Consider the following 13,137-nt stretch of genomic DNA (forward strand, 5'->3'; position numbering starts at 1 on the left):
CGGTCCCCACCACATGGAGAGATAGTTTTGTTTGCAAAAAAACCATACCTTTCCAAAGCTGCCTTTTCCAATGGCTCTCAAAATTTCAAAATGGTCGAAGGTGACTGTAAAGAAGAATAAAGGTTTTAAAAATAAAAGCCTCAGCTATTCAATATTTGAAATAACCAATTTCAGAATTATAATACAGCAGGGATAACCATTTGTTCCTTAGTAAGCAGGTCTAAACATTATATACTTCACTATTGCTTGAAATAATATTGTTGTTCTACATTTTTCAAAACTGATAAGATTCTATCTAATAGAATAAGTGCTCACTTTTTAAATGGAATCCTGTTTTATTACTATTTAAGGTAAGGGTATACAGAATGTAAAGAGCCATTTCCCCCCACATATTGAGCTCTCTTTTCCCATACCCCTCTTCCCACATGTAAGAATACCAAATAACAGTTATCTTTTTGGATTAAGTTCTGCTGCATTGGGATACTATAAACTTTCAAGTTACAAATGAATTTTATTTAGATAAAATGGTAGAGGAAACATTTCCTGCAATATAAATTGCAGGAACAAACCCCAGTAGAATCTGTAGATCATTTGGTTAAAAATTAGATTTTTATTTTTTTTAAGGCTGAATAAATCTGGCAAGGCAGCCCAAGGTAAGCATCTGTGCAAGCAAGATAATTCCAGGATTACATTTACATGCAAAATTGTGCTTCACCCTATAATTTTAGTTCTTTAGTTGTTGTTTTAAATCAACATATAACAAACTAATGTAATAGCTTCAAAATCTGAACTTTTGTACTTTTGTTTCCTGCTCTGGTTCCGTGCTCCCACAGTGCCACTGTAACATGGTTTACCATTATGTCCTTGTGCCATTACACGGCTTTTTCTGCCCTATCCCAAATAATTTTAAGCAGCCATCGGATACCAACCCACCGTTCTTGAAATCTCATAAGTGGTTCTAGCAAGGCAGTACAGCTGCAATTCCTAAATCACTATCTTTGAATTCTGCTCATACTAGCTCAAGTCCTCAGATGGGTATCAGGCAGCCCTAAAGCCACAGAACTATTAGTGAAAAAATGATAATAATGAGAGCAGTCCAGTTGTCATACCGGGCACAAACGTAATAGCACTTAAACCTCATTAGGGGGCTGATTGGAAGCACCAATTCAAGGCTGTGGATTACTAACAGCGGCGGCTTTAATGATTGTGACCCCAGAACTGTCAGGTAATGCCAAAGTGACAGAGCCTGAAATTACAACATTTGCCTCATCCATCTGTACATTTCCAACCAATTAAGAAGCGGAAGGAAATAGACCATGTGTATGACCTGCTTTTGCCCGAAACTCCCTCCTGCAACAAGGGACAATACAGTTCAGAAAAGATGTCTGTAAAGTGTGATAGGGAACAGAGGATACAGTGAACAAGACAGCTTATTCTAGCTAGTCAGTCAGTACAAAGTATTCTAAACCATCTATGAACTGAATGGGGGGGGGTATTTGTGAGGGAACCTGCCAATGTATATAGCTTTTGAGAACCAAGTTTGGAGTCATGGGAGAGAGCTAGGCTAAAGACCCAAATGACATGCGATTACCTCTGTGTCCCTCTGTCTTTCTCTCTGTCTCTCTCTCTCAGCCATCCTACTTATAATAGAACTGAAATGTCAAGCCTCCATTCTGATTCCTTATGACCTGTAGGGAGCCCACTGTCGTGATTTTGAATAGCAACCAGGAATCTTGACATGGAGGAGGAAGAACCAGGTGGATCAGGAACATGTGTGGATATTATGTTCAAGTCACAGGTTCTGACACCAATATACAGCCTGTCAGCCAGAAGCTGCTTGAACAGAGTCTCAAAAAATGAAGCCATTCCTCCCTCCCACAATATAGCACCCTTTGAACAAGATTCCCTGTGATACTGGCTTTCTTAACACCAAGGACCAGATCCAACAGGCGGCCATTTCCTTTTTCTGCAAAGCCTTTTTTAATAAAGACCCTTGTGCCAAATTTGTGGTGCGCAAGGCTGTGGTAGGCTGGGCACTCTATCCCCTGTGGTAAGGAAGCCTATAACTTTTGATTTGCTGACCAGCATGCGCTCAAAGTTGAGGAGCATTTGCTGGTTCAAATATGAAGCACGGCATTTTTCAGCCGCCTTTTCTTTAACCTTTTTTGGCGCCCCGAGGGTAGGTGAGGTGGTATTGGAGTTCACCCGCAGCAGAGAGTCAAGGGGACTGCTTTTGCAGGACGTAACTCTATCCCCTTCAGAGGTGGTCCTGTTTATCCGGAATTCGAAGACAGACCAGTTAGGCAGGGGTGTCACTCTTAGGGTGCCTGCCACTGGAAATAAGGGTCCTTCGCCAGTTAAGGATACCTCCAGGTATTTGGATCATGGGGGGAGGGTCCATTCCTTATTCATGAGGATGGTGCCCCGTTGGCTAGGCATCAATTTGCTAAGGTGATGCGGTAAGCGATTGCAGCTTGTGGTTTGAAAGCAGCAAGTTACGCCCCTCATTCTTCCGCAATGGTGCTGCCACTACAGCAGCTCATTGGGGACTGTCTGTAGAAAGAATTAAGAACATGGGCCGTTGGAAGTCCAATGCATTTTGTGGATATGTGCATAGACATCGTTGATCACCCATACTTAGATTTGCTTGTCTTCTCTTAGGTGTGGCTGCTGTTCGCATTGTGGGCCACAGCATTGTCTACTGGGCCGGTATCAGAGCAAGGGAGTCTGGACTTGGACTCAGTCTTGGCTTTCCTCAATACGCGCAAGTGTCTTGGCTGTCCAGGCGTGGAATGCTGTGGGCCAAATTGCTTCCCCTTGTTCGGAAGCATGTGAGGTTGGAGGGGCCCCCTACAGCTATCGTGCTGCAGTTAGGGGGAAATGATCTGCTTGCCACGGACTGTTGTTCTTTACGTTTTACAGTTCAAAAGGACCTGGCTGAATTGGCAGAGTTTTTGCTGGGTGTGAAAGTTTTTTGGTCCCAGTTGCTGCAGAGACGCACCTGGCGTGGCAGTCGCTGTCCAGCCGCCACTGATGGAGCCAGAAAGCATGTTAATAAGGTGGCAATGAAAGCAGTCATTGCTCATGGTGGTTCTGTGATTGCGCACCCAGATATCACCTTCAAGGCGGCCGTCCTTTTCAGGGACAATGGTGTGCATCTTTCCCCGTTGGGAAATGACACATGGTTAAATTCTGTTGTGTGGGTTTGAAGGTGGGGCTGCAGTTGTGAGTGGTTGGCGGCGAGCTTGAGTGCTCGGTGGCGGTTAGGCATTGGCTTATGGTTTGGTTGGTTGAGGGGCAGTGGTTGAGTGCCTGCCCTTGGTAGGTTGAGTGCCTGCCCCTCTAATGCTGCTGCTGCAAGGGATTCCGTTAAAGGAATTGGGGACTAACTATTGCTTGTCCACTCTGTCAAGGGACTCGGGCCATAGCAATGAGCTCCTGGTTGCATTTGGGGTGAGGGCAGGTTCCCTGCTCCGCGTAACCCCCAAGTGTATTCCCCTATTCTGACTTTCACATTGTGCGAATGTCAGTCTGGCCCCCATGGTGGGGGCAGATAGTCGCAACCAATGCCTAAACAACCACTCACAAATTTGTATTTCAATAAAGTTGTGGCCAAAATTATGCCAAAAATCTTAAACAAAAAATTCTGTGTGATGTGTGAGTTATTGGGGTGGCCCTGGGGACCTCGACACACAACTGGTTAAATTGTCTCTCTTATGCTTGGATTAGCCATTGCCTACTGCAGCACACATTTAATAATGTCAGCCCCTCTGATCACTACTGAACATTGGGAGGAAATTGATTTAATTAAGTATCTCCATACGCTTAATTCATCTTATAATGACAAAATCATCATGAACAACAGTTATGGAAAACAGACATTTTCTGAATTGCCCGGGAAGACAAGTGAAGTAACATTCTAGTCAATACAAATCAAAGGCTTGCAGGGTATGTTTTGTGATACTAGCATGCAGGACTTTCTCCCGATCCGGCAAATGAGCAGCAAAACATTTTTCATGTGGAACAGCACGACCAAAGCTCCTCATTTGCTGATAAAAGTAAGTCTTAAAAATAGCTCCCAACATGCTAATATCCATCAAGAAGTAATTATGTATGTTTAAATTGCTAATAATCCACACATATCCCTCAATACAGTATTAAAACATTATAGCTAGCCACTTAAAAAATACTGCCCCATAATCCCATACATGGCCAATAAGAGGAAATTTGGATGGCTTTGAACAAGCTTTGTTAGAAGATAGGAATGGCCAGAGCTAGGGGTTCTTACAATCAAACAACTGATACACACAAAATAGTTCTCCTCCCTATTATATGAATCAGGGTTACCCAAATTTCCTAATTTACTATGTTCAGTATATAAATGTACTGGATTATTTGTTATTCCCATAGTTATGGAAAGAGAATTTGGAGACTGCCTCTAAGGGCATCACCTCTCAACTGTTCTTAAGTTCCTCTATTCCAAAGCAATAAGGAAATGAACAGAAGTTCTCTCCTATGCTCTAAACCTATGCTAAACTTGGCCCTCCAGATGTTTTGGGACTACAATTCCCACCATCCCTGACCACTGGGTCCTGTTAGCTAGGGATGATGGGAGTTGTAGTCCCAAAACATCTGGAGGGCCAAGTTTGGCCATGCCTGCTCTAAACTGAAGACAGAAAACTCATACCTGGTCCCTCCCTGTTTCAAATGTCTTGATGAATCAATATCCTAAAACAGGTGTGGGCTCCAGTTGTTGTCAGACCCTTGTTCCCATTATTTTTGGAGTTCAAGAGAGCTGGAGTTCAACAGCGTCTGGAGGGTCACCAGTTCTCCATCCTTGTTCTAAATCCTCTGAGAATACTTACATTCTCTCTCGATTTCTGTTGCTTGACAGCACAGCTTAGATGGTTAGACAAGAGCGGATGACAGAAAAGCCAATAACTTGGGACTTGTCTCCTAGTGAAGTGGTTCAGTTTCGCTAAGTGTATCTGATCTCTACAACTGCAGATGAAGGCCCATACGAATAAATGGTTCCTGGACAAAAAAAAAAAAAAATCCCTTCCACATATTAAACTATGCATACAAAGGAGAAGGGTTCTGTTTAGATTTCTATGTGGATGAATGCCTTTTTCTCATGGAGGAACTTCCCACCTGATATCTGAAGTGGTACAGCCCACTGGTGTTCAGCTGGTGGGCTGCAACTCACTACTGAGTCGTGGCCTAATTCAAGTGGGTTGCAACAGCCGCATTAAAGGTAAAGGGTAAAGGGACCCCTGACCATTAAGTCCAGTCGCAGACAACTCTGGGGTTGCGGCGCTCATCTCTCTCTGTAGGCCAAGGGAGCCAGCACTTGTCCGCGGACAGCTTCCAGGTCATGTGGTCAACATGTCTAAGCTGCTTCTGGCAAACCAGAACAGTGCACGGAAACGCCGTTTACCTTCCCACCGGAAGGTATTTATCTGCCTATTTATCTACTTGCACTGGTGTGCTTTCGAACTGCTAGGTTGGCAGGAGCAGGGACCGAGCAATAGGAGCTCACCCCATTGCAGGGATTCGAACCACCAACCTTCTGATTGGCAAGCCCTAGGTAAGAATTATTTTAAGATACTGGTCCCACAAATGCATGTTTGGGTTCTGGGTCGGACAAGGTTGAGGATTACTGGTATAACCTGCTGGGAACTAAGTCTCAGTTTCAAGGGCATGTGAAGGACAAGCAGATTAAATTGTGCAATAGGAGTTGGTGGTAGCATTATCTAAGATGTAGTATATGCATTCCTGGGCAGAACAAGTGGCATGTAAACTTGCAGCCTAGTTTCAACAGACAAAACTAAAAAGTTATAAAGAGACATTTTCTTCTGTTTCTTATCTGTTATCAGTTTTAGCCTGTTGAAAACTATCAAGACAGGACTTTGTGACACTCTGTAGGTGAAGATAGTATTTACACTATATTGTGATTTCAGACTTATAGACTATTATGCCTGGTGCCAACAACTATGGATACTGAGGCCACTTTGCAAGCTAGTATGGTATGACACATCATTTATGTTTTTAACCTTTCTGTAAATCAGCAGCTGTGTCTTCTTTGAGTAAATATCAAGGAAAAATAATGCCATCATTGTTTTTCTACTTGTGGACAAGTAAAGCCCCTTGAGGTATCTGTTTCAAGGAAAGCAATTAAGCAATTAACCCAATAACTGGAACACCTAGAACAGTGTAAAATGTGAAATCTAATTCCTGTGCTGGGCCCAGAGATGTGGGGTAGAGCATTTCCCAAAACGGAAAATCTTCTGAAAACTTTTCCAGTGCTTAATTTTTCTATGGAAAATTCCACATTTCACAAGTTCAATAGTAGCAATGAATGGATGACTCCCAATTGCAAAAAAAAAGGCAAGCTAACAGTTGCAAAGTTTTTACCTTTGTTTAGTAAGTACAGGTAAAATAAATATGCTAAATTACATCACTTTCTAGAGCATCTTGCATAGGATTCCACACACACACCAATTCTTCCCCAGTTCAAGTAACCTCCTGTAACCTCCAGTACCAACTCAACTAGTTTATCTACTGTTAGGCAGTGGAGAAGCCTGACATACCAGCAGAATCCTGATTGCCACCCGCAACTTCAGCAGCAAAAGTACAGATGTTCTGTATCACATGAATTTGTCCCTCAGTCATTTTCTACAGGCTAGAATAACTTAGTGATCACAGCTACTTGTCTATCAGAATCTACACCAATCTTGTAGCAAGTATACATAGCGTCAGACATCTTGTAGCAAGTATACATAGCGTCAGACATTAGTAATATATTTCAGAGCAGTAGGCTCATTGCATGTTCAGAACAAAGGCATTTGTGATGTGACTGAGCATGCAGGACAATTTCAGTTTCACAGAGCAACATGCACAAGCCTCTTGAGTGAAAATGGCCTTAGGTGGTAACCCTATAAACATTTCCTTGTGGAGTAAGTCTCACACTTGCACTTACTTCCAAGTAAAAACACATAGGATTGAACTATTAACAATGTAGCTATTACACATTAACTGCTGGTTACTAAGCCCTTATGAATCACTAGCCAAGTTATTTTGGAAGTCTGGTCACAGATACACCCACACACCCACACCAACAAAGCTGCTTCTAAAGACTTTGGAAAATCTAATAGCAAAGAATAATCCCAAATGCTGGCCTAGTCCCATAGAAAATGAACCCCTGTTTTTCCAGGTCTTTATCTTGATCTCACCACTGGAAGTCAAGAATGACCACAAATGGGATCACTGACTCCTTAAGCTGCAAATAATAGGTTTCTGTGGCTAGATTGATATTGGGATAAGCAAATTAAAAGGGAAAGACCTCATAGGCTCACAGTGTATTTTAAAGTTGGTCAAGGAAGCAGACTGAGAAAAGAAACAAAGGCATATTGATATCCAGCAATGACTATAATCACAAAGGGCAGGGATATAGATGGATAGGTCATAGTGATTAGGAAGAGTGACTGGCGTAATATAAAGCTGGTCCAATGAAGACACATTCTGGGAACAGTCAGGGAGACAGAGGACACATCAGCAATTTTCTCTGCTTATTTGCAGAGCTGGCACTGGGAAGTTGCAAAAAGAATGAGCTGGGAAGCCTGCAGTTCAAATTTCAGCACCCCCAAAATTCTCTTGATGACTGTCAGCAAGGCATTAGCCCACATCTGCAATGCAGGAATAATAACCCTGGCCTGCCTTACATGGCTGTTGTAAGGATTGCTGATGCAATTATATATGTGGAGCCCTTAGTGGGGCCAAAAAATGGGATGAATATGTTTTTATTGTGTTTAAATAACTAATTAAAAACAGTATGTTGCATGCTTGAGTGAACCCTACTGGTCTTTCTCTTGAACCCTGCCGCCATATCACCCCTATAGCATCTGCATGGTGAAACATACTGGCCGGAGAATCCTTGCTTTAAGACCCTCCACAACATTAAAGCAACTTCTAGACTCTGAGGCTTGGTGGCACCTCCATCCATACTACTGCCTCAGTTGTTGGTTCCATCGCCTAGTCCTTTCCTTGCTGCTGCAGAATCTCTGCCTGGACACCCTACACCACTGTGGACCCACATGTATTCACTATGTGTCCATTGCAATCTACAACAGCACTTGCTTGCTTCTAGAGCTGACAACCACAGAACAGACCTTCCAGAGACAAACATAACCTTGGCTTTAGAAGCAAATGTCAGGCAGGTGCCTGACAAGATGGGGAACACACCAACTTCCTGGAGGTGTCCTTTAATTGCCTCTGGAAATCAGGTAATTGCCTCTGCTATAATTATTGTGGAAATGTATTTGAAGAGTTCAATTAATGGCAAAAAACCCAAATATTGAAGAGCTTAACCTGTCAATAGTGAGATAAATTACTTTTGGCAAGTAATTAGAATCAGATATTTCCGTATAAATTGCATTTCCTTAATTATGCAGGCCAGAAACAGTGTGTGTGTGTATCACAGCTAAATTCACAACTATGGGGCAAGTCCCCTTTGCCATTTTCAGCCCTGTATAAATTAGTTTGCTGTACCTTTACCATGTAGCATCATCATTTCCAATGGGACTTGAACATTAATGCACTTTGCAAGGGCTCTTGATGAAGTGATTGTGTCTTTTCTTACAAAATCTAAGAGGATATAAGTCTTTTGCTCTTGCAATATGACCCCATTCTACAAATCTTTTGCCAGTTTAAGTAGCTTGGATCTGTGTGGAAAAATCTACAGATCAACATTTGGGATGAAAATGATGGTGATGATGATGATGATTTTAACAGTTTGGATAGCAGTACGTCTAGAGTTGAGATGCAATTGTTCATTTTTTCTCCACTTTATTTCTCACTGGACACTTCCAGAAATATGTTTATCTTAGGGTGGCTGCTCCTCATGCATGCAGTTTTTTGCAGCATCCACACAACATTTATAGCATCAAAATGTCAGCCCGTATTCCCCCACCCCATTTAATCAGTATTTATCCTTTCCAGGAAAAATGCAGTAATTTTTTTAAAAAACACACACACACAAACAAAAACCTATCACCAACAACTTGCTTACAATATCTTATTGACACATTATATACGCTTAGATAATGTTGAGCACTCCTCTTGAACACTTCTGAATAACAATCTAGGAAACCTTTAAGTAATTGCATTTGCTTGCAGTGCCCCCACCCCCAAATTGGCAAGCAAATTTATTGTATGGGATTATGATACATGGTATCATCCCGTTTTATCTTCCTAACAACCTGCAGCAAGTGGCTTGCCCAAAGCCATTCAATGAACTTCATGGAAGTTCACTGAATGTTGGATGCATCAGGACAAGCGAAAGAAAGTACTTCTTCACACAACTATGAATTTCATTTCCTCACAGGTTAGTGATAGCCACCACCTTGGATGACCTTAAATGAGGATTACACAAATTCATGAAGGATAAGGCTATCAATGGGTACCAGTATCAATGGCTATGTTCTGCCACCACTGTTGAAGGCAATATGCCTCTGAATGCCACAAGAGGGGAGAATGCTCTTTTGCTCAGGTCTTGCTTTGGGGTTTCGCATAGGCATCCGGCTGGCCATTGTAAGAATAGCCACTGGTTAAAACAGCAGGGCTCTGGCTTTAAATGTTCAGCAGAGGTCAGATTATTTAACCACTACAAATCTGTCCTCTTGAGTGGCCTTGGGCAAGTAATTTCCCTCTGTTTTTGTGACAATGAAACAGAGGAACCACGCGTAGCCTGCCCCAAGCAAGTTGAAGGAAATGGTGCTATTATAATGCATCATTCTTTTATTCTCTTTTTAAAACCAATTGCATACTACCCTTCTTCAACTCTAATAACAATAGCAGGGCCATGCGTCATAGATGAACAGGGATTTGAGCCCAGATCTTCCCTTTCCTATCCCAACACTCCATACAAATACTTAACTAGCTGATTAATTGTGTCACAGATAACTCGGTTCTGCCTCCCCTCTCCCCATATAAAGCCTGCCTCTCTTAAATAAATCCTGGCTATGCCCATGACTCAGGGACCATCTCCTAATATAGTGAAAGCGTCCGTCTTGAAGAGTCGCTTGCTAAAATTCATCTAATCATCGTTGTTTTTCTAGAGATGGGCGAGGAGAGGAGAGTTCAGAGAGGAGAAAGTGAGTTAATTAAATTTGAGGCTCTGCCCGAAATGTATTCTTTTGTTAGCTCCCATCCCCTAAAGAGGCACATCTTCAATGCACTGGTCCAAACGACATGAATAATGAATCCCTTGATACTGTAACCTGAACACCAGCAGTGACATAAGTGATAAATGTTTACTGATAATGACTTGCCATGCCAATATGCGGAAAGAAGAAAAGGTGCTGGCAAATTCAACAGAAGCATCTTTTACTAGGACGTTGTTATTATTTAGCTACCCGAACCTGATGTGTTCCTTGTTGCTTTAAGGCTAAGCTAACAGCCAAAGGAAAAACAGGACTTGGAAAATCAGTGTTGCAGCAAGAAATGCTGGCAGCAAATGCGCCAATCAACACGCCACTTCTGTGCTCCTGTTTTCCTAACTGGAAATGAGTATAAATCAGTTGTTATATTAGATTAGATGCTGTTTGTCAGTACACCTTTCACCCACAAGCCCAAAGTACACAGAATCACAGAGCGCTAGCAACATTACTTACCCTAAGTGAATTAATTCCTAAACTTCACTGCCTAAACTACAGATGGACAGCTACTGCAAGGACAAGTGGCAGAATCACCTTGGGACAGAAGCAAGAGGGCTTGTGCCATATACCAAGCCCTGATGGCTGCATTTTACTGTAATGCATCCAAGGGTGGCATTCTCTAATACTTTGGGATTATGACCCAAAGGGTGGCTATGAGTCAGTATCTCTTGGTTGAAATGATTGTTATTGTTATTACTCTGCCTTTTTCCTTTTTCCTTTTGAGTCTGATGGGACTCAAGGCAGCTCACAGATAAAAACAAGAACTGCAAAAAACATATAAAAAGCAATTATTTAAATATAATTAAGCATTAATAGAATCAAAACTATATACATATATAAAATCTGTTTAAAAGATACCCATAACTACAATAAAAACAGCATGGCACCAACCCTTTAATTAAAAAGAATCAATTCCTCAAGTCAATTCATCTACTAGTAGAGGGACAACCAGGAAGGAGCCAGTCTAGCTTTTCTAGGGAGTTCCAAAGTCTGGGAGCAGCCACTGAGAAGTCCCTTTCCTGCATCTCCACCAATCATGCTTGTGAAGGTAGGGGGACCTGGAGAAGAGCACCTCCCCTGAAGATCTCAAAACCCAGGCAGGTTCGCGTATAGTCAAAACACATTGGGTTCAATGGCACAAAGGATTGCCAAAGTCTTTTTCCTGGATGTCCACCCCCATCATCATCATCATCATCATTATTCCAAGTGCAAAAAGCTGAATGAGCACAAGTTAAACGTGCGTAAGTTGTGAGCTACCTGTACTTCAGAATGAAATGAGAACCAAGAGAAGGCTCCTGCTCTGACTAAAGGTGAAAGCTGCAGGTAGAGGAGACACAAAGTTTTGGTCCAAACCAGAACTAAATGCAGGCTGAAAAGGAGGAAGCTTGAAGGGGAAAAGATGGGAATAAACAGGGAAGGGTAAATAGGATACAGTGAAGCTTGTTGCAGAATGGTCCAAATACAGTGGTGCCTCGCAAGACAAAAAGTGATTCTCTTCGTCTAGCGGTTTTTTCGTCTTGCGAAGCAAGCCCATTGACGGATTAGCGGATTAGCGCTATTAGCGGCTTATCGGATCAGATGATAAGCGGTTTAGCGGCTTAGAAAAAGGGGGGGGGGAAGGGAAAAAACCCCGCAGGAACTCGCAAGACATTTTTGTCTTGCGAAGCAAGCCCATAGGAGATTCGTTTTGCGAAGCACCTCCAAAACGGCAAACTCTTTCATCTAACGAGTTTTCCGTCTTGCAAGGCATTCGTCTTGCAGGGCACCACTGTACAGGTTTTGGGATGGTGGTGAATCAGGGGAAGAGGGGAGGCTCAGTTAGTCCATTTTCAGACTGGAGTTTGTGGCTCTATTCAGTATTTAGTTTCTGCACACATTTCCAGGAATAAACACCCATGATCAAGCAGCCCCTTTTATTGATCAGGAAGCAACCACTTTCAGGCATCATAAAGATGCTGTTTATCAGTAGAAGTGCCAACTTGGGTCTGTTTTATGATTCCTTGAAGAACCCTAAAGACAGCCGTGAGGCTTCAGAAGCTGGCCCCTTTCACGGGAAAAGACCTCTCCTGTAAGATTGATGGTGTCTAGGCAGCAGATTAATCTTGAATACTGTTGCTGCATGGGTCACAGATCACAAAAGGCATAATGTGGTTGCTTAAATGTGAAATATTTTAAAGGAAGATCATCTTACCCACACAAGATTGCTGCCTCGCCTAACATTATGGATTTCCCTCATTGTCTCACACTTCCCTACAATGTAATGGATTCCCTTTAAAATATTGGTGTCTTAATTTTTTACATCTTCATCTTGGGAGCACTACCCAGTGTTGCTGAGAAGTTTCCAGCTTCTTAAGGCTTTGTTTTAAGAAGAAGAAGAAGAAGATAGTCTGTATCCAAGTTACAAGCTTGAAGAAAAGACTTGAGAAAGCCCTGCAGGTGGCAGATTTATCAACAAAGGTTTCTCACCATCAAAGGACTAGCACACTGTGGAAGGAACCTTGACCAGGGGGCTGCAGCAGCAAAGCCCAAGCACCTTAACCCTGCACCATAGTGGTAATTTGGAGGTGGAAGGAACTCCTGGTCTGATCTCTGCTGCATTGCAGCACCATCACATGCAGGCATTTGGAGAGCATTGATGGCTGGCCTTTGGGTGTCTACTAGGGTTCATACTGTTTAGACAGGGTGTGCTGTATGATACAACTTTTTCTTTGGATGAACATGCAGTTGGTTAGAGTGTGGTGCTATTATCACCAAGGTCATGGGTTTGATCCCCATATGGGTCCATATTCCTGCTTTGCTGGGGGTTGGACTAGATGACCCTCAGGGCCCCTTCCAACTCTATGATTCTATGATATTTTATATTTGTATTGTTTTGCTCATTTTTTAAAATGTATTTTGCATTTTACTATTGCTTAGGGCCAAC

General features: G+C 42.4%; 1 protein-coding gene across 3 annotated transcripts in view; it reads right to left on the reverse strand.

Moving 5' to 3' along the window:
* The window catches only part of STK32A (serine/threonine kinase 32A), a 74,526-nt gene that overhangs the window by 47,708 nt on the left and 13,681 nt on the right, over nt 1-13,137 (reverse strand). For all 3 annotated transcript variants that reach the window (XM_083487830.1, XM_083487831.1, XM_083487832.1), the window contains exon 3: nt 49-104. In XM_083487830.1, coding sequence (XP_083343956.1) covers nt 49-104 — 56 coding nt within the window. The remainder of the gene's footprint in view (nt 1-48; nt 105-13,137) is intronic.

Source organism: Podarcis liolepis, assembly GCF_965112155.1.
Source record: "Podarcis liolepis genome assembly, chromosome: 2".
Lineage (NCBI taxonomy): Eukaryota > Metazoa > Chordata > Lepidosauria > Squamata > Lacertidae > Podarcis > Podarcis liolepis.